Genomic DNA, 21,894 nt, shown 5'->3' on the forward strand with positions numbered 1-21,894 from the left:
GCGGGTCCTCTCTACGGAGGCAGCCATGTTTTCTACAGTAGCCCAGACTGGACAAACTGAACCTTTTGAGTTTTTATGCGACTGAAGCTACAACAGGTTCTCTGTCTGTAACATGACATGTCCCCACAAGACGTCACTAGATTCTAAACTCTGCACCTTTAATTTACAGTTCATGCTTTAGACCCCGTTTGACAATGTTTGTGGTTTTAGATGTTTTATTAGATGTGCATGAAATCTAAGACAAAGATATATTAATAATTTTAAGTATCCGTTTATTGAAAGACACAAGTAGCCGATGTAGAGTACTGAAGGCAAATATAAATAAAGATTTAACGATAAATAACTGAAGCTTTACAGATGTTTAAAACAATGCAAGAGTAAAACTTAAAATACAAGGTACAAGAAAAGGTGACATGGTGATCTGTTCAGTACACATTGACTTCTGGCATCTTGGTTGAGGTTATTCAGTTGTGTGTTTGCACGCCATGGCCACATTGACCCCCTGGATGTGTCCCGCTGAGTCGTCGGGGCTGCGATGCCCGACAGCCCCTGAACGCAGCAGGAGTCCTCCCAGTGAACGTGACGCGAGCCGAAGCGAAGCGACGTTTCCTGGCGGAGCTGCGGAGGAGCAGGAGCCGAGCGGGTCCGTCTGTCCGTCCGTGTGTCTGCCTGCGAGCCGCCGCAGTCTGTCCGGGACCCGCACGCACACAGACACACACCCGCACAACACGCCTCCTGTTTCGGGCTTCACGGTCACCGGCGGCCATGGATCCAGCGCTGTCCTCCTCCCGGGTTCGCCGCTGAGGGACGTTCCTCCGTCGGATGCTCCAGTGCCCGTAGAGGAGCAGCGGGAGGAGGAGGAGGGGGCATCCCCGTCGGTCCTCGACCACCAGGTGAATATTTTCCACTGACCCGCTCTCGTTGTGCAGGGCTGGATGCGGGGGTCGTGTGCGGGGAGAGAGGCGGAGGGGACGCGGGGCCGGGGGTCGTCGCTTTCGGGGCGGCGCGGGGAGCGGGTTCGTGTCCGGGTGGGAGCGGAGGTTAGCTCGCTAGCTAGCCGCCGTTAGCGGGCTGTCGCCGCCGCCGCTGCTTCGTCATCCGCCCGTCTGGGAGGGATGCGCCGCCGGGATGCTGCCGCCTCCGTGGGAGCGAGCGAGGCAGGGAGGGAGGGAGCGGAACCGTCCGTCTGGCCTCGGCCCATCTCCCCGGTGGACGACCTCCCCCGTTCCTCTCCCCGAGCCACCACCTCCCTGACCTCCCTCCGTCCCTCCTCCTCCCCCCCCCGCGGTGCCTCCAGGGGCGTCGCGTCTCTGCCCGGGTTCAGTAAATAAAACCCCCGGGATGATGAGCACGGCCCCGCCGCCTGCCTGCTATGCTAACCCGCCTCCAGCCGGCTAACGCTAGCTGTAGCATCCCCCCCCAGCTGCAGCACCCCCCGCTAGCATCCCTGGCTCCTGCCGCCGAGCCGCCGCGCACCGGCCTGCCTCACACCCCGGCTCCCGGAGCGCGCCGCTCCCGGTGACCAATCGGTACCGGGACTCCCCGCCAGACATCCCACTCGCCATTAAAACATAATGGAGCCCAGCGAGCGGATGTTGTTATGTAACAGTTAATGACACCACACGCCCTTGAAACAATAGCTGTTGTTTCGGTGTTTGTTTGTTTGTGTGCGGGGCTGGAGCCGAACCGCGGCCCGGAGCCCGGAGGCCGGCCGGGCCGGGGCTGCTGCCGGGCCCGGGGTGTCGGTAGCACCGGGGGCCGCCGCTCTGAGCCGGCTCCTGAGAAGCGGCTGCCCCTGTCAGCCATTGTTTTTGTTGTCATTGGGGGCTCACTCTGGTTTCCCAGCCCCCCCATTGTTGGAGAATGTGTCTGCCACCATAACACAACATGTGCAGCTTCTTCCATCCTCCCTGACTCGTTGTGACTCACAGGCTTCACAGGGAGGTCATTTTCTCTCATTATGGATTAAATTATACAGGAACCATGAGCAGTGAGGAGATGGAACCTGCTACTGGGGCAGAACCAGCTCCACTGACACGTTCATATGAACAGATCCAGGTTTCATGGTTGAATCCCAGCAGCAGGAGGAGGTGGAGGCCGCTCTGTGATGAAGTGATAGGTTCATGACTCACTGTGGCTCTGCTGCCACCGAGCAGGGAAACATCTACCTCCAGAGTCATTTCAGAGGTTTGTGTCCCGCCGTCCAGACACAGGGATTTGATCAAAGTGTGAGGAAACAGTCTTAACAAACAAAAAGCTGTGGGGACAGATTGTCTCTGGACTTCTTTTAGATTCAGGAGGAAGAGCAGCAGAGTGAAGTCGTTCTCTGACAGAATCATATCATGATTATGTGATCTCAACATCTGCTCTCCAAATTAATGATTCTGTTTATAAAACCAGACACCATTACATATTTATATATTTATAAAGGAGTTTTTTCTCGCATACCGTGTACTCTAACAGAGGAACACGCTGTATTCTTCTTAATCTCTGTCTGATCAGGTTTATTTACCTTAGTACCCTTTCATGTGCAGACGTATCGCCTCGGCCTCACTGGGACGTTTGTGGAACAGTGTAAACAGTCTTCACTAATTCGATATGCAGCTCACATCATGAACACGTGTCATTGTTTACAGCCTGAATACACCAGACCTCCAGAAACCAGAACTTACCGATCCGGTGTAGACGTTGCTTCTCTCTCCCTCTGTCTCATTCATCTGTTTACTAATCTCATATTGTTCGTGACATGAACCTAGATCTGTCGAGTCGTAGAAATGGGTTTGTAGACGTTGTCTGACGTCAGTGTGTTGTCATCAGAGTGTGTGGAAGACTTTCTGTTTGAAGGAAGTGCTTCAACTGGTGACACGGTTACATCCTGATGGTATCACTACCAGCATCAGCACCTCCAGGCGCATTACTCCACAGTACTACACAGTACTACACAGTATACAACAATAGTTAAAATACACCAAATGAACGTCCTTGTGGTTCAAACGTTCCATCGTTGGAGGTGAAGACTGCAGCTTTTTCTTCTTCTTCAGCTTCTTCTGGTTCAGTTTGATCCAGACCCAGAACTCCTCTCTGCTCTGAGGAACCGTTCACACCTGATGTTCAGGTTCAGACTGAACTGAAGAGTCTGAAGCTCTGATCCTAACAAGGTGTGAACGTGACCTGAAACTCGCCTTTAAATACAGTTGTGTGACCTGGACAAGAGATTTTGTTTGTCTGAAGCGTTTTAGCAATAAATTTGAGGACAGTGCTGATGTTTAATTGTTGTTTTTGGGGCCTTGGTTCTCAGGTTAGTGTCAGCAGCTCTCTGGGTGCTGAGTCTCTGGATTGTATGAAGTGATCTTTCATGTTGTGTTCATCTTCAGAGAGGTTTGAGGAGATCCTCGCAAACATTAGAAATGTGACTGCAGTGAACCCGAGGTGTTCTGAGCTTGAGGGCGTTTGAGGGACATGTGGACTGAGAAGGTGAAGAGGAGGTTTGTAGAGGAGAAAGGTCAGAAGGTTGTGAGAGGAGTCAGGAGAGAGACGGAGGGAACAGGTAATCAACAATGAGGGAGAACAGGGATTAAAGCAGGTGAGGTGAAGGAATTCCCCCCCCCCCCCCAGCTGTGGTTTGAACCCCAGGTATTGATCAGGAGCCTGTAACCTGCTCGTAGATCACAGCTGTTGGCAACATCACTAACGATTATCACCAACAAATTAGAGATTAGAGATTCACTTACTGACGTTACTGTCGTCAACGTCAGTAAGTGAACATCGTCCATTGTGACGTCTTCAGATATTTCCTCTGCTAGGAGTCCAGCTCGTTGTCATAAAAACCAAGGAACCGGAGAAAGTACTCTAAACAAACGGAAGATTATTAAAAGAGTTGCATATTGTTTCTCGGTCAATCTGTTGAATCGATGAAGTGATTAACCTGCGTCAGTGATTATCTGATATGTAGCACAGCCTGCACATTGTGTATTTGATGAAGTGGGGCCCTGGGTCCATGTAGCCGGGCGGTTATCTGCTCTGTTGTTGTGTCCTCTTGTGGGAGAACTGGGTGTGTGTGTTTTATGAACCAACCACGAAACTCACATCAGCCTGTTTCCCTCGACAAGCAGCCAATGGGGTTTCTTCTTGTGCTTTTGGATTACTACAGAAATGAATATCGCTCACAATCAAAACAAAATCATGTCAACCAATGGTGAATGGAGAGGCTGCAGGTCGGGGCAGAGGTCTCCAGGTCCTGTTGACCTGTGTCGTGATACAAGTTGTGTCTCAGAGTCAGTTTGAGTGTGAGCATGAACACAAAGAGGCCGTTGACAGGAACCAGTGAGTACGTTGGTGTTTTTGTTTACGCTCCTGTCGTCTCATTTAGTCACTTCCCTTTTAAATGAGGTCATTCTCTCTGTGTGTGTATTAAGACGTTTGGAATCCAGATGATTATTTTTTTGTTTAAATTGGTCAAACAGAAAAAACTTAGAAAAGCTGAAATTGATCAGAAAATGATTCCACATGATCAATGATGTCATGAAGAAGTCAGGAGGGGTTTCCAGGATGATGATATAAAGTTTATACAATTATAAACTCACGAAATGATGTCATATAGTGAAGTTATGCATCAAATATGAAACCAATAGGGTCGGAGACAAAGAGTCAGGGTTTATTTAGATTTACCTATCATTCGTCATCCTGTGGTATAAATGACGTCACGATGATGTCATGATGAAATGACATCATTACAATATAACAAACATGTGGTACATTCAGGACGTGCAGAGTCTGCATCATCCCTCCCATTGTCCCTTTGTTTATTTATTTAATTGAGTCTTATTATTATTGTAAAACTATTTGTTGTCTTTTATGTTTTTACCCGTTTGTATGTGGGGTTGTGGAGGAGAGAAGGAGTGAGTGAGGCGAGTAGGTGCTAGTGAAGGAGGGATATAAATAAAGAAGGAAGGGGAAGAGAGGGAGTTACTGGACTTTTAAGAAGGATGAAGTGATAGCTGGAATGTGACAAAGAAGGAAGGAAAGAAGAAAAAGAAGAAGAAGAAGAAGAGGTCAAAAGTAGGGGAAAAGGTAGTTTGAAACACTGATGGAGAGAAGGGAGGGAAAGAAGGAGCTAGTGAAGAAAGGAGGGGACAAAAGGAGGATTGAAGTACAGGAGGATGTGAAGAGGAAAGGAGGGAAGAAAATTAGGAAGGGAGAGGGAAGTAGGGAGGTAGGAGTTCTGTGAGGATGAAGGAGGAAACTAGGGACATTTAAAGGGAGCCAGACACAGAGGGAGGAGAAGAGGTGGTAACTAAGGGAGGAAAGGAGAGAAGGAGTCAGGTTAATGGTGGATGGATGTGGAAAGAGAGTGAGGAAGGGTGGTAATGAAGAAAGGAAGGAAGAATGATGAAAAGGTTATAAAGCTGGAGGAGAAGTAGTTAGAGAAGGGCTGAAATGAGAGGGTGAGTGAGGTGAGGAGGAAAAGGGGAAGGAAAGATTTTAGGCCAGGAGGAAAGGAAGAAGGTGAGAAAGAGGGAGGAACGAGGAAAAGAGGTTGAAGACCTTGTCGAGGAAGGAAGGAGATGAGGAAGTAAAAAAGTTTACGGAAAAGTAGTCAAGTCATGACAGACAAGTGAGGAAAATGAGGGAGGCAAGATGGAGGGAGAGAAGTAATGAATGAGGAGAGAGATGAGGAGGAGTTGAAAAGGAGGTAAAGAAGAAACGAAGGAGGGAGAAGAGGAGGTACAATGTTGGGAAAGGAAGGAGGAGGAGATATGAACGAGTGAAGGGTATGAGGAGACAAGGATAATTGAGAAGGAGCATGAAGAGAAGTAGGCGAAGTCCGGCGAAGGGGCGAGCTAAAGAAGAAGGGAAAGAGGGAATGAAACGAAAGTGGAGGGAGCAAAGGAAGGATAGAAGGAGGCAAGGGGGCAGGAAGTGTGTTAAGGCTCTGAACAATGAGTGTGACCTGCTGTGCTCGCTGTGCGACGAGGGAAACGATCCACTGACCCGCTCTCTCTGTTTTTACTCCTTTCTCTGCCTCCGTTTCCTTCCAGGCTGACTCACCACCGGAGCGCCTGAACACACGAGGAGGAGAAGAAGAAGAAGAAGAAGAAGAAGAAGCAGTTGAGGAGAGCAAGGGACTGAGAAGCAGAGGGCAAGAAGGAGGGAGGGAGAAAGAGAGAAGGGGGGGTAACGATTAAAAGAGGGGAGTAAGATAGAAAGCATCTTAAGAAAAGTGAGGTTGGGTCGTCGGGACGAGAGGAAGAAGGAAAGAGAACGTGATCGTGGCAAAGTGAGAGAGAGGCCGAGAGGCTACAGACAGATCTGAGGTCAGGGGAGAGAGAGCGGGCGCAGGCAGGTCGGAGGTCGAGCGGTCAGACGGACAGCTGACTGAGCTTCACCCGAACCCACTGCCCCGCCGCCCCTCCGTCAGCTGTCCCCTTCACGCCCACCACACTGGGAGAACTGGGAGAGCGGGCGCCCAGGAGAAGCCACCATGAGCGACCAGAACGTCGTGAAGGAAGGCTGGGTCCAGAAACGAGGTGAGGAGGGTTCTGCTCTGTTCGGCTGTTCTATCGCCCCCCCACCCGGGAGGCTGTGTTTCCTCTCAGCAGGAAACGACTTCACGGGTTAGAAGGAGATTCTATTGGGCAGGAAAGAACTCATTACATTTCGATACCTATAAAATGGGCAGATCCAGGAATTTCTCACAGAATTCATTCAATCTCTGGAAGTAGCGGGGGTGCATGTGGACGCACTCGATTCTGAGTGACGGGCTCACAGACCAAAGAGCGAAAGGTTCACGTGCACAGCTGCAGCTAGGACGTCTGACTGTCTGCGTGGACGGTAAAAACATTGTTGACGATGGCGTGAGCGAGCACATGATCGATAGTTCTGCACACAAACATCTGTAGCTCCCTCTCAACAGTCTGAGTGTGTGCATGTAGACGGTAACCAGCACTGACCAGTTCCAGAAGATCTCCTCCTTTGTACAGATGGAATAAAAATCTAGAAAATTAAAAGGTGGTTTCATGAGGCACGTGACCTCCTGAGCAGCAGTGTGTTTGTTTGTCAGCAGTTACACAAAAACTGGAGAACAGTTTTCCACAAAACTACGTAGAAGGAAAGAAAGAAGTCGTTAACCTCTTTATCACTCTCTTCTTTATCGTGAGAGGTTTTTCTAGATTTTCACAGATTTCTCAGAGAATAATTCTTGATGACAAAAGTCCGACAGAGTCAGATTCTTCATGACAGGATCATTTTCAGATGCAGTCACTCAGAAGGGTTTGTGTAGTTGTTGTCCAGCATCAGTTAGACGTGTCTCTGTGTCTCTGTGTCTGTCCACCTCAGTGTGGACACGGCCTGAGCCAGTTTGAAGAACAGCTCTTCCACACAATGCTTGTTTACCTGGGAGTGGAGGGGGGGGGGGCAGCTCTGCCGGCCTGCAGCCCAGTCCGAGCTTGTGTGTTAATTCCCACACTGCTTTCTGTGTGTGTGTGTCTGTGTGTGTGCATGCAGGCTGGAGGTGTGTTAGTCTGCTCAGAGCTGTGTTGGCTGGCACAAGGGGAAGTTTCCCTGCGCCGCTATGAGCATACAGAGGATGACCTCACACTGGTTCCTTCCTCTTTGGCCCCCCCCCCACAAGGCCCTGGATTGTTTATTGCACCTTTGTGTGCTCTTATAATTCAGTCCCCAGTAACACAACCGTCGCACAAACACTGACCTGAAAGTGTCTCTGTGCTGTTTAACGTCTGGGATGTTTTTTATAGAGTTTATTTTTGTAATGGTATAAAGATGAGTGTGTTACCACTGATGAGTCTGTTTCAGGTTTTGACCACAGACTGTAAATAAAGATATGAAGACACGTCCTCTCTTAGTATCTGGGACACAAACTGTCCACTTGACCTTTGGCCTCGTTTGGAGTCAGTCTGTGCATCCTGATCGTGGGATGGATCTTTGGCCTCGACCAATCAGGAGTCAGTCTCAGCTGTCAATCATGACGTCTCAGCCTGTTTTTTATATCATCAAATTAAAACCAAACTGAACAGAGATCAGTCTGAAGAGAACTACCTGAAAAGAGGGAAACCATCTTTGAGGAACAGTTTGAGCTCGAGCTGATCTGAGCTCGAGCAGATCTGAGCTAGAGCAGATCTGAGCTCAAGCAGATCTGAGCTCAAGCAGATCTGAGCTCAAGCAGATCTGAGCTCAAGCTGATCTGAGCTCAAGCAGATCTGAGCTCAAGCTGATCTGAGCTCGAGCTGATCTGAGCTCAAGCAGATCTGAGCTCAAGCAGATCTGAGCTCAAGCAGATCTGAGCTCAAGCAGATCTGAGCTCAAGCTGATCTGAGCTCAAGCGGGGGAGTGGGAGCGCAGGGCTTCAGTGGATGATCCTCTCAACCTGCAGGACAGCACTCGTGTATAAAGATGAAAACATAAATAATGGAATGAATGATAATCAGGTCTGAACTCAGGTGAGTGCAGCAGGATGTGACCTGTCTGTGTGCCCCCCCCCCCCCCCCCCCTCCAGGTGAGTACATCAAGAACTGGCGACCGCGCTACTTCCTGCTGAAGTCGGACGGCTCCTTCATCGGCTACAAGGACAAACCCCAGGACTCGGACTTGGCCTATCCGCTCAACAACTTCTCTGTAGCAAGTAAGATCCTCAACGTCCTGTCGTCACGAGTTGTTTCTGTACGTTTGAAAGAAGAAGTCTTACAGCTCCTCGGCTCTGTGTGACCTCCAGAATGTCAGCTGATGAAGACGGAGCGGCCCAAGCCCAACACCTTCATCATCCGCTGTCTGCAGTGGACCACCGTCATCGAGAGGACTTTCCACGTGGACACGCCCGACGAGAGGTGAGTCCTCGTCCCCCGGGGACAGATCCGTCTGTCTCAGGAGAAGAATAAATGAATGTTTGATTTTTAAATGATTTAAGATCTTTATTTTGAACAAAACATGTCATTTTAACTTAAAATAAATAAAACATGTCTGTGCTACCAAGTGTTATAAATGCTGGTAAAGAACTACACACTACACTGTTAGAATATCTATTGAGATTAAAAGATACAAAATTTCAATTCATATTTGTTCCAGTAATGTTGTGAACCAGGTTTTGGATTTTAAACTCTGTGAAACCTTTTGATTTAATATAGCTCAGGAAACGAGGCTGGAAAAATAGATCAAAAGACAAAAAGATAAATGTCGATCATCCAGTTAAAATATGTTTTCAGGTCGTTTGTCTATTTTCTTTAATTTTCTTAATGCAGACGCATCAACTGCCTTCCTCACAAGTAATATGGATTTGGATTTACCACTCAATACATATGGAAGGTCGGACATTAGATAAATACAAAATATATCCCGGCCTCTCGTTGTGTGTTTTAAATTCTCTTCAGTCAACACAATAAGAAGAAAGACAGGAAAGGGGGGGGGGGGGGGGGGGGGGGTGGAGCTGAGGCTGGACGCCAACTGTCCAACTGTTTCATTCCACCACACAACTTAATGTGCATTGATTTATTTATCATTAATATTATTGTACGTACAATATATACACGTTTCTTCCAGATGTTTTTCCTTATTGACAAAAGAGAACGTTGCACACAGTCGTCTGCTTTTTTCAATTTGTCTAGAAAATACAGAAACAGCCGATAGAGGCAGGAAGTGTTCTGATGTGGAAAACACAGAGTTTTAGTTTTGTTCTATTATCCAAAGTTTAACAGGAGCCTGTGATAATGTCCAGGGGGGGGGATACAGACCAGTGTAGACGACACACATCTGGTTGTGTGTCATCATGTGTGTGTTTCCTTCGCTGAGCTAACACACGTCTGCTGGTGCTTGATCCTGTGACCTGCAGGGACGAGTGGGCCGAGGCCATTCAGACGGTCGCAGACTCTCTGGCCAAGCAGGAGGAGGAGGGAATCCTGTGCAGCCCCACGTCCCAGATCGAGAACGTGAACGAGGAGGAGATGGACACGTCCATCGGCCACTACAAACGGAAGGTGAGGGACAGCTCGTCTCTCGTCTCTGTGTCATAGAACATTTAACATAACACAGAGAAATCAGGATTTCTTTAGTTTGGAATCGAGATCAGGATTGACTCTGGTTATCAGCGGTTTCTTCTGGATTCATTCGGTTGATTTTTCAGTTTTAATTTATTTATTTCTCTCGACTCTGCGTCATGTGGGCTAACGCCGCGTTGTCATTGGTTGAGGGAGAGAACATGTGGTGCTTGAAGAAAGTTGGAGCGCTTGTTTTGATGCAGCTGACGTCCCTATTTAAAATGCAGCAGAATCGTGGTCAATCAGAAATTAGATTTATATCACAAATACTGTAAATGGTGAAGTTATCATAGATCCATCATCACACAACGTCTGAAAGCATAACACAACTCAGCTACACAAATCAGAGGTTGAAGTGAGTGTGAGGATGTTCTGATGGTCGGGACCCAGGACCTCACGGTGAGCGTGGTGAATGTTGGTTTCTTCTCACCGTGCCTCTGCTTCTCTGTCCAGACAATGACTGACTTCGACTATCTGAAGCTTCTGGGCAAAGGCACGTTTGGGAAAGTCATTCTGGTGAGAGAGAAGGCGAGCGGCACCTACTACGCCATGAAGATCCTGAAGAAAGAAGTCATCATAGCCAAGGTCCTTTTTAATCGTTCATCAGCTTCTATTTGTTGTTTGTGTTGTTTGTGTTTGTTTCTCCTTCTGCTTTGAAAAGTGATTTTCACCCTCGGTTGTTTTCTGCTCCGTCACATTTTTACTCTGTGGCCTCGTTTTTCACTGCAACAGAAAAACCTGCAGCTCAGTTGAAACAGCTGAGTCACGGCTGAGAACACGTATCGTGTGAAGTGGAATAAGAACTATAATGATCATTAAGAAGAAAATATGATTATTTAGCAAAAGTTAAATTCTCTGTTTAACAGTATGTACTTGTTAAAACATGTGCTGCACGTGTTGAAGCAGTTTCACATACAGACGACATGACAGCTCCTGAAGGTGAAGCCACAGCGTCCTGATCCCGGTTCACACGTGATGAGTTCAAAGACCGTCGGACAGTTGATAATCTGTCATTTTTTTTAAAGAAACCATGTTTTCTTTCAATCTCCCTGATGAGTTTTGGGTTTCAAATCAATTTTCAATCAATTTCAAGAAAAGAAACCAAATTTGAAACTCAAATTCCTTCAGTGTCTCTGACCTGGCATGTGACCTGTCACCTTCCATCCTCAACCATCATGTCCTCGCTGATCTCTCTGCCTCCTCTTCTCTTTTTGTCACAGGATGAAGTCGCTCACACACTAACAGAAAGTAGAGTATTAAAAAATACCCGACATCCATTCCTAACTGTGAGTATCTCTCCTGAGGCGCTGAGCTCAGAATGAACACCATGATTTTGGAGGATTCAGTGAAATCAGATCACAGAACAGGAGAAGAGTTCAAACGTGTTTCCTGTGTTTCAGTCTCTGAAGTACTCGTTCCAGACGAAGGACCGGCTGTGCTTCGTGATGGAGTACGTCAACGGAGGAGAGGTGAGCGCTCCCTGAACTGGTTCTTGATACTGGGATTTAGAGCTGGTGGCCGGTGGGGAAGTGGCAGGGAAGATCCGGTTCAGACCCGGTTCAGACCTGGGTTCAGACCCGGTTCCGACCTGGTTGAGCCTGGTTCAGACCCGGTTCAGACCTGGTTCAGACCTGGGTTCAGACCCGGTTCAGACCTGGTTGAGCCTGGTTCAGACCCTGTTCAGACCTGGTTCAGACCTGGGTTCAGACCCGGTTCAGACCCGGTTCAGGCCTGGTTCAGACCTGGTTCAGACCCGGTTCAGACCCGGTTCAGACCCGGTTCAGACCTGGTATTCACGTCCCTCTGTTTTCTGTTTGCAGCTGTTTTTCCACTTGTCGAGAGAGAGAGTTTTCTCAGAGGACCGAACCCGTTTCTACGGCGCAGAGATCGTCTCGGCTCTCGACTACCTACATTCTGCCAAGATCGTTTATCGTGATCTGAAGGTAAAGTGACGCCCAACGTTTTATTATTTTAAACATATAAGATGTAAGAGGCATTTCATTCATTCCTCTTGTTCTCCTCATCAGCTGGAGAACCTCATGTTGGACAAAGACGGTCACATCAAGATCACCGACTTCGGCCTGTGCAAAGAAGGCATCACCGACACTGCCACCATGAAGACCTTCTGTGGAACACCAGAATACCTGGCTCCTGAGGTCAGAGGTCAAACCGAGAGGAACAACATGCATGTTTGTTTGAGGAGTTAGGAGACACCAGAGGTTCAGACACATTCTGTCTCAACTCAAACTGAGCGTTCAGATTGTGTCTCATGAATCTGGGCGTTCAAACCAAAGTGGAAGTTCCTCAGACGTGTTTCCTCCAGCTGCTGCTCTGTGTTTTCTTTAGTAGAACGGCTGCAGCTGATTTCACTTCTTCTAATCTGGAGCAGGGTGAAGCTTGTGAGGGTTTTGTTAAACATTAGGAGGATTCGAGAGAGAAACTTGGGTTTTAAAAAGTCCCTCAGTCGGATGTTTCAATCACTCAGCAGATACCTAACAGTTACATCCTGTTCACAGAGTGTCAGGACATATGGAGGACCATACATGACATAAGTAAAAATAAATAAATAAATAAATGTATAAATAAATACAGAAATAAATAAATAAATGAATAAATAAAAATGGAAATAAATAAATAAATACAGAAATAAATAAATAAATATGTTAATACCAAAAGAAATGTCAAAAGAAATGTCTTAAATATATTTTAACATTTATTTTTTCCCTGATACATTTCCTTTGCATTTGCAGTGTCCTTATGCTAATGAGAAAGGCGGGCCTAACCGCAGTCTCATGCAGGATTGGTCACAGGAGTGTAATGATCCAGCCCTACTACTTCTGCCTTTCAATGCTGGTGTCCAGTAGCTGTTTGCAGCGTTGAGCCAGTTCACACTTAAAATGAACTAGTTCAAGTTCAGAGGGTTAGTTAAGGTTATTTTTTATTGGGATGATTTAGGTGTCAGTAGTCCTGACTGTGTGCGTCACGTCTCGTGTTGTACTGAGCACAATGATCGAGCCGAGAGGAGGAGGAGGAAACAGATACTCCAGCTCGGTACAAACCACCTGCAGCCTCTGCTCTGAACATGAAGCCGCTGATCTCTGAGCAGATGTGACCAGAGAAACTCTGTGTTTCAACTGTTTCCACTGTTCCACAGAGTCACTAACTGGCTCAAGTGCTCAAGTCTCAGTCACTGCCCGTGTCTCTGAGCGAGTGTGTGGCGGAGCGCAGGGGCTGTGTGTGTGTAGCTCAGTTGACCAATCCTGCTCGAGACTGAGGTTAGGCCCGCCTTTCTCATTAGCATAAGGACACTGAAATGTGGAAATAAATAAATGTGGAAATAAATAAAAGTTGCAATAAAAGTGGAAATAAATAAATAAATGTGGAAATAAGTTTAAGACATTGATTTATTTAATTCTGCATTTATTCCAACTTTTATTTTTCGATTTCAGTGTCCTTATGCTAATGAGAAAGGCGGGCCTAACCTCAGTCTCGAGCAGGATTGGTCAACTGAGCTACACACACACAGCCCCTGCGCTCCGCCACACACTCGCTCAGAGACACGGGCAGTGACTGAGACCTGAGCACTTCACCGTGAAACAGCCAGTTAGTGACTCTGTGGAACAGTGGAAACAGTGAAAACACAGAGCTTCTCTGGTCCCATCTGCTCAGAGATCAGCGGCTTCATGATCACAGCAGAGGCGGCAGGTGGTTTGTAACGAGCTGGAGTTTCTGTTTCCTCCTCCTCCTCTCGGCTCGCTCCTTGTGCTCAGTACAACACGAGACGTGACGCTCACAGTCAGGACTACTGACACCTAAATCATCCCAATAAAAAATAACCTTAACTAACCCTCTGAACTTGAACTAGTTCATTTTAAGTGTGAACTGGCTCAACGCTGCAAACAGCTACTGGACACCAGCATTGAAAGGCAGAAGTAGTAGGGCTGGATCATTACACTCCTGTGACCAATCCTGCATGAGACTGCGGTTAGGCCCGCCTTTGTCATTAGCATAAGGACACTGCAAATGCAAAGGAAATGTATCAGGGAAAAAATAAATGTTAAAATATATTTAAGACATTTCTTTTGACATTTCTTTTGGTATTAACATATTTATTTATTTATTTCTGTATTTATTTATTTATTTCCATTTTTATTTATTTATTTATTTCTGTATTTATTTATACATTTATTTATTTATTTTTACTTATGTCATGTATGGTCCTCCATAAGGACATACTGGAAAAAATAATTGAATGATTTGAGAATGAAGATATTAAGAAAATAAAGCAAAAACATTTTAGGACAAAAGCAGCGAGGAGAAACTTAGAGCGACAGGAATGTGAATCTCAGGAAGATGTGAATCATAATAATAATGATATGTCTGTATCCCATGCTATCAGGTGCTGGAGGACAACGACTACGGGCGGGCGGTGGACTGGTGGGGTCTCGGCGTGGTGACGTATGAGATGATGTGCGGCCGTCTGCCGTTCTACAACCAGGACCACGAGAAGCTGTTTGAGCTCATCCTCATGGAGGAGATCAAGTTCCCTCGAACGCTGTCGGCCGACGCCAAGTCGCTGCTGTCGGGGCTGCTCATCAAGGACCCCAACAAACGGTAGGGACACGGAGAGAGACATGTGGAAAACAAAGCACCCAACCATCACCAGGACAGTGTGAGATCAAGACACAAGCATACAGCTTTAATTCAATGGTTTTCTAGACACAAAGCTTCTATATGCAGCTGTCCAGGGTAATTTAGGGTGCAGCCGGAAATCGAACCACTGATCTTCTTGAATGGTGGATCATACGCTTTACCCCCTGAGCAGACAGATGTGTGTTTCCCCCGATGAGCCCTTTGTGTAGTCAGTAGAGGTTTGTTGAAGTCCACAGCTGTGACGTGTGGAGGTGATGACATGTAGTAGACAAGACCTCGAGGAGCAGAGGGTTTCAGATGCTGTAATAATAAAACGTAATAATAATAATAATAATAATAATAACAGGAATATAATCTGAACATTAAAAATAATAAAAAGTGAGATTTTAATGGGATTTTAGAGGAAGATCGATGTACGGGAAGAAGAACTCGACACCAGAGTCTTCCTCCGCTGCATTTTAAAGATGAAGATGTTGTTTAACCTCCCGTCATGATCAGCTGGTTTCTGAGGACCCGTGGGGGGGGGGTCAGGGTTCGAGTCCGGGGGGGGGTGGTGACCTCATCCCGTCTCTCACTCCTCGTTTCTCACCGTCTCTCTTTAATAGAAGTAGAAGAAATTAATGTGGTGGTCGAATTAGAAGAAGTGTTTATTCTGAATCCCTCCCTGTCAGCTGAAGATCTATAATTCCCCCCCGATCTATGGCCGTCACCTCCAGGGGGCGGTGTGGTGCACCAGGGCCTGAGGGGGAAAAATAATATCCCCCAAACTCAGATAAACTAGACCGTGGAGTTCCTGGAGGAAGTGATCCTGGTTCATGTCCTCATCAGAGGAGCCATCTTGGTTGTCATCCAGTGAACATGCTGTTTAGATGACTCTGGCTCGCTCTGATTCTCCCTGAGACTCGCTCTCTCTCTAACGAGGAGCACGGCGTGAAGAGGCGACTCCTGCTTCACGCAGCGAACCCGCTCACCCCCCCCCCCCCCCCCCCCCCCCCCCCCGCACAGTTATTTTGGGATAAGTAGCAGGTGGATATTCTGGTCCCATTGATGGAGACTTTGTTAGAGCAGCCTTTGATGTCTGACTTCAACGTCTTCTCCTTCTCTCCCCCCCCCGCTCGCTGGCAGACTGGGCGGCGGACCGGATGACGCGAAGGAGATCATGCGACACAGTTTCTTTGGCACAATCGACTGGCAGGACGTCTACGACAAGAAGGTGAGAGCGTCTTCCTCTTATCTTCACTGGTGATGTGTTCAGACAGTGCACCTGAGATATTCTGGGATCAGGGTTACCTCATTCATCAAAGAGCGTCTGGATGAAAACTCCAAAATAGACAGGAAGAGAAAAAACTCATATTTATTAAAATCCTTCCTCCAAACACGACTGAGTCCAGCGAGCTTCTCAGAACTTCTCAGAACTTTGCTCCGTCCTGCAAAATCCACATCAGATGTTCAGAGAAGAGTCAGTGGTTGAGAGCATCTACTCACATTTCACTTTATTAACCAGGAAGCTCCCGATGAGTTTGAACAGATATGTTTTATTTTTCTTTATAAAAAGTCTCAGACAGAAACAGAACTTTACTTTTGACTCCTTCTTCTGTGGTCGAGCCTGAGACGCTGTTCTGTTGACAAAGACAAACGTTGTGCTGCTTCCTGTCTGTCCAGCTCGTCCCCCCCTTCCAGCCCCAGGTCAGCTCGGAGACGGACACGCGCTACTTTGACGAGGAGTTCACAGCACAGACCATCACCATCACTCCGCCGGAGAAATGTAAGCACGACTGGAAAGCCTCCGTATGGTTTTAATGTGAACCATCCTCGTTTAGCACGTTAGCACGCGGACATTTCTTCTTAGCATGCTAACGTCAGTCCGGTCGTTAATTATATTAATGCTCATTTAATGCTTTTTTCTGTTGCACCTTAAAATGAGTTTTCCAAGAGGAATGTTTTTTGGCAGCATGAACAGTTCATCACGTCTCAACGAGCTGAAGATATTAGCATTTTATTTTTAGCACCAAACATCAGAGACACGACGTCAGAGGCTCATCCTCTGGGGACCAGTCATTCAATCAAAACCAGAATCAGAAAGTGTTTACACCGACCAGGAATTAGCTCTGGTTATTGGTGCATACAATGAACACAGAATCATAAAAACACAATAAATACAACACACATAAGAAAAGCAATAAAAAAAAAACAATATATATTTACTCACTATTTACTTCTTATTTACTCACCTATTAATATTTATACAAAGTAACATTTATTGAGACATAAACATATCTAAATAAAAATATATAAAAGATGTAAAAAGTGAAATGCAAAATACAAAACAGTGAACAGTGTCAAATTGCAATATGCAGTGTAATGCAGTATAATATAATATAATGTGTTAATTTAACAGATCCTTGAAGTGTGAGGATGGAATAAAAGTCCGAGTCAGGTGTCATGGTGATCTGATGTGAGCAACCTTTAGACTCAAGAGATCTCTGTAGACATTATGAATCATCAGCAGCTTCGATCCTTTACTGTCAGACCCGATGTTGTTCTGCTCAGAGAACTTCTGACGTGAGTGTACGTGAGGCTTAGTGTTGATATAATGATTCAGATAATGATGGTGGACCACGACCGAGGTGGCAGCTGGTGATGGATCTTAACTGGTGGCAGTGGACAATGACTGTGGACTATAGTGGATCTGATCTGGATGGTGGATCATGGTCTTGCTGGCTGCTGACCAGAGACTATGATGCAGCAGGACTGCTTGATATATAGTATTGAAGTTATCCTTCAAAATGTTTACCCTCATCAATGCTGCTAAAAACTTTAATCTGATGATGTCTCCTTCACTGGACATCTGTTGACTTGTGTCCGTCCTGGGAGACGGGTCCTCACATGTGTCTCTGAGGTTTCTGTGTATTTGTACCTGTTAAAGGTTTTTAGTAGTTTGTCCTGACTCTTGCTGAGGGTGAAGGACAGAGGATGTCTCACCATGTTAAAGCCTGATGAGACAAACTGTGATCTGTGAATATGGGCTATACAAATACAATTTGATTGATTGATTGATTGACTGACTGATTGTCTCTGCAGACGACGAGGACGGGATGGACGCGGCGGACAACGAGCGGAGGCCTCACTTCCCACAGTTCTCCTACTCGGCCAGCGGGCGGGAGTGAGCGCTCCGGCCCGGCCAGCCAGTGTCGTCCCCCTTCGAGGCCATTTGAGGAAAACACGTAGCCATTTTAGGAAAAAAAGAAAAAAGAAAACCAGTCTCCCCTCTTTTTCTCCTTCTCTGCCTCCTCGCGGACGGGGAAAGTCTTTCTAGGGACTTTAAAGAGGTTTTTGCACAGTGGGAGAGACTCCAGCCGGTCTCCCCACACTAAAAAATAAGTCTCCTACATTTTCAGCGCAATTTACTGCAGAAGGCAATGTTTTTGTTATTTATTCTTTTCTCTCCGTCAGTATTAAGTTGTCGACCCAGGTTGCGTTCATCTGTTTTTTTTTGTTGTTTCTGTCCTTCTCTTCCTCCTCCTCCTCCTCCTCCTCCTCCTCCTCCTCCTCCTCTCCTTCTTATTTTGACTTTTTGCACTTGGTTTGAAAGAGCCGTTTTAGGGAACAAAAGAACCAAAAATGTTGCCTTACGTGTGCAGATGTTTCGTATCATACCGACAGGGTGTTTGGTTTCTTTCTGGGAGGGGGGGGGGGGTCCGGGTTGTGAGGGGGGGGTCATCCTTAGTCGAGAATAAGTGCATGGCTCGTGGTCCACTCAAAAAGAAAACGACAAACAAACAAACAAAAAAAAAGAGATTTTCTTTCTCATCCATTTGCCATGGCAGCACACATTCCCCGAACCCATGGTGATGACATCACAGTCTCCAGATGAAAAACAGAAAAGACGGAACCGGAGGAAGGACGAGTCCGTATCATTCCTCTCATCGCTGCAGTGTTACCACTTTGCTCTCTTGTCTTTTCTTTAACCCATTTTCTTTTCTTTATATTTTTCTTTACTTTGCGCTTTTTCTTTTTAAGTTGTGTTCTTTTATTTTGAAACAGGAAACACTAAACTGCCAGAAACTGCACAGTTCACTCAGGCGCCACAGAGCACAACCGCAGACTCAGCTACCCGCTCCAGCTTTCCACAGCCGGCAGGGCAACGAGGCCTTTCTCTGCTTTCACACCGCTTCTCCTCCACATCCTCCTCTTCCTCCTCTTCCTCCTCTTCTCGCTCCTCTTCCTCCTCTTTGTCGTCCTCTCTTCTGTTTCCTCATCGTAGCTGTAGGACTAGTGGAATGGATGTTTACACAGGGAAACATGACTTAATGTACGTATGTACTGTATGTATGTGGAACATGGGGGGTGAACATTATGCTGTCATCACACACACACACACACAGACACACACACACACAGGAAGCAGCTGTAGGTTGTGTACAGTTTGCTCTGAACAACTCGGCTCAGTCTGTTTCTCTCCAGGCGTGTGCGTTTGTTGAGGTTTCAGAAGCTTCTGATTCGTTGATGCTACGAGGCTTCAGCTTCCTGTTCGCTGGCTGTCGTCAGAACACGTCTCCTCCGGTTGAATCGACTCCGTGATTCTTTCTCTACGTTTCATCGCTGGGCCGAGTGCTGCTCTCACAGACGGAGGATCTTTGTGTCGCTGTCAGTTGTGTGTTAAAACCACTGACTGTGAATAAAGATGGACGACCGGTCAATGTGCTGAGGTCACAGATGAGATGTGGGGGGGGGGGGGGGGCCCTGTACAGACGATGATCAACAGACGCGTCTCTGCGTCCTCCTGCTTTTCAGAAGAGAAGAAGCCTTCTGCGTTTCTATACGTCTCATATTCAAATCGTGGTGTCGAGGTTCCACCCGACCAATGAGGAGTCAGTCCCAGCTGTCAATCATGACATTAACACCAAACTGATCAGAGACAAGTGAACAAACATCAGTGAGATAAGAACGCCTTGAAACGACAGAAACAACTTTGACAAACTTTTATTTAACGTCTCCTCTGATTTCTTCAGTTTAGTCCATGTCCCATTTGCTAACATGGAGGAGGAGGGGTTTATGACATGTACAGCAGTCAGCCACCAGGGGGCGATTGTTTGGATTCCCTTTCGGGGATCTATCATGTCGTCCATCTTTATTTACAGTTTGAATAGAAGTGGGAGGGGCAAGAGTCAAAGAGCAGAAGGGACTAGGGAGAAAATCTGAAACAAATTCACTGCGTGTGAACTTTCTTCTGAAAACAGTTAACATCTGATGTTTGTGGAGGAAACTGTCGATCCCAGTTAGAATCCCTCTCCTCGGGTTCCTGCTCCAGAGGCTCGGACCAAGACTTCTACGTCTTCCACGTCTTTAGGGTTTTGACGCCCGGTGTCCTCTCGTGCTGTCGGAGGATTGTGTTCACGTGTTGTTTGTGCGTTAAAATTACGAGAAACGTGAAACACATCGAACAGCGAGTCAAAAGTTAGAAGTGTGTGTCGGAACCTGAGAGAGATATTCACACACATGAATACACAGATACTGTAAACAAGTACGGAGTCAGAGGAGGGCCAAAAAGGTGTAAGAAAACCAATGTAGCAACAAAGAGGAAGAAAGAAAAGAAAAGTCCATCGAGAAATGTGTAAATATGAAGAGAAACATTCAATAAATCAATTTGTAAATATAAAGACAAATAACAAAATCTCAAAGAATAACTAACATTTTAATTATTGTCCAGTTTATTTGTGTTTGTATGTTTAAATATGAGTAACAGGGATAAAGGGATCAAATTAATACATGACATGAAATACTTTTTTCTAAATATACACACATGCAAGTAAATATAGGCAAACATATATTTGAAATTATTTACAGAAATGAGTAACTGAAAATAAATCTGTTATTTGTATCTATATTTCAAAATATGTTTTATTAATTCCTCTTTATATTTTCACATTTGATTTCCCCTGTTTATTCTTTTAGGAGTTCCTCTTGACTTTTCCACGTATAGTTTGTATTTGAATTCTTCTACAGATCTTTATTCATGACTCCGTATGAGGAAACTTTAATTTATTACACAAACAGAAATGAGGCTTCCAGCTCAACTCTCCTTATTCAAAAACAAAAACTCGTTAAAACTCACAAACACGTGTTGGTAGATCTGAACTGAGGGAACTCGATGACTCACGTTCAGCATCAGGAGACACTGAGCCGCGAGACACTCATGAACCCCCCTCCCTCCCCCCCCGCCTCCCTTGAAAGTGGTCTGGTCCCAAATCGCTGTGAGAGGACGGGACTCGAACCGTCGGCTCTGTCGTTTCTGTTCCTCCCTCTTTAAAAACGAAAAATGACAAAAAAAACCAGTGGGACTGTGGATGAACGTTTTCCTTTGATTGTTTTTGCAGTGCTGGTTCCATCAGGTCGTTCCAGTCCCATCACCCCCCCCCCCCCCCCCCCCCCCCCTCCTCGTTCTGTACCATAGTGTGTGTTTTATTTATGTTGGTCATTCTACGCAGTGTTACCTTGTATGTCGTTAAAAAAAAGGCACCTCTTGAAAGTCTGTGAAGGAGGATGATGATGCTGATGTTGATGATGATGCTGATGATGATGATGATGATGATGGATGCATTAACTGAAGTCTCTTTTTATTTGGTTTTATTTTATTTAAAAAATTTCATTTTGGATCGTTTGCTTGTTTGTTTTCTTACCAAAACGTTAGGGCAAGAACCCAGTAGTGGACTTGCGTTGCCGCCGTGGTAGTATTTATTTTGAATTAAATTAAAAGAAATACATTTCAGGGTTTCTGCTGTCGTGACTCTTCATTTCTAAAACGGCCGTCAGGGTCAGAGTTGATGATTCACTCTCACTTACATACAACTGTTAGAAATCTAATAACTACATTATATATATATATATATCATGTAATATGTCCTCTTGAATCCCTGTTTAGCAGTAGCTCTAGTTCATGTTCCAACATAGTAGGTGATAGTATTTTAAGTGTCTTTCATTCAACATATAAATAAATTAGACAAAACACAATAAAGTAGTTTTATTTTGACTGATGCGATATTTTGAATTAAATTGTGTATAGTTTAAGCTTTAATATAAAACAGCTCCAAAAAATGTAAATATGAAGTTATGATTCATTAGCTAAACTATTTTTCTGCAAAAATAGGAGTCAGGTGTGATTTAAAAACAAAGTGAATAAATACAACTGCAAAAACAC

The 21,894-nt window shown here is 45.9% G+C and overlaps 1 protein-coding gene across 1 annotated transcript; it reads left to right on the forward strand.

The window, feature by feature from the left end:
• The first annotated feature begins 588 nt into the window (after positions 1 to 588).
• akt3b (v-akt murine thymoma viral oncogene homolog 3b) lies at positions 589 to 18,378 on the forward strand. The gene is made up of 14 exons (XM_062388333.1): positions 589 to 893; positions 6,039 to 6,527; positions 8,513 to 8,638; positions 8,729 to 8,840; positions 9,839 to 9,983; positions 10,497 to 10,628; positions 11,264 to 11,329; positions 11,444 to 11,512; positions 11,864 to 11,986; positions 12,071 to 12,199; positions 14,443 to 14,657; positions 15,822 to 15,909; positions 16,359 to 16,461; positions 17,778 to 18,378. The coding sequence occupies exons 2-14, from the start codon at positions 6,482 to 6,484 to the stop codon at positions 17,861 to 17,863; spliced, it is 1,440 nt and encodes a 479-aa protein (XP_062244317.1). The 5' UTR covers positions 589 to 893; positions 6,039 to 6,481; the 3' UTR covers positions 17,864 to 18,378.
• The last annotated feature ends 3,516 nt before the right edge of the window (positions 18,379 to 21,894 follow it).

Source organism: Platichthys flesus, chromosome 5 (genome assembly GCF_949316205.1).
Source record: "Platichthys flesus chromosome 5, fPlaFle2.1, whole genome shotgun sequence".
In the NCBI taxonomy this organism is placed as follows: Eukaryota; Metazoa; Chordata; class Actinopteri; order Pleuronectiformes; family Pleuronectidae; genus Platichthys; species Platichthys flesus.

Bases quoted from the DNA above. Each gene is read 5' to 3' on its own strand.
- akt3b (XM_062388333.1), top strand. From the start codon at position 6,482: ATGAGCGACCAGAACGTCGTGAAGGAAGGCTGGGTCCAGAAACGAG. The intron at 6,528-8,512 runs GTGAGGAGGGTT...CCCCCCCTCCAG, and splicing joins AGGCTGGGTCCAGAAACGAG to GTGAGTACATCAAGAACTGG. The intron at 9,984-10,496 runs GTGAGGGACAGC...TTCTCTGTCCAG, and splicing joins TCGGCCACTACAAACGGAAG to ACAATGACTGACTTCGACTA.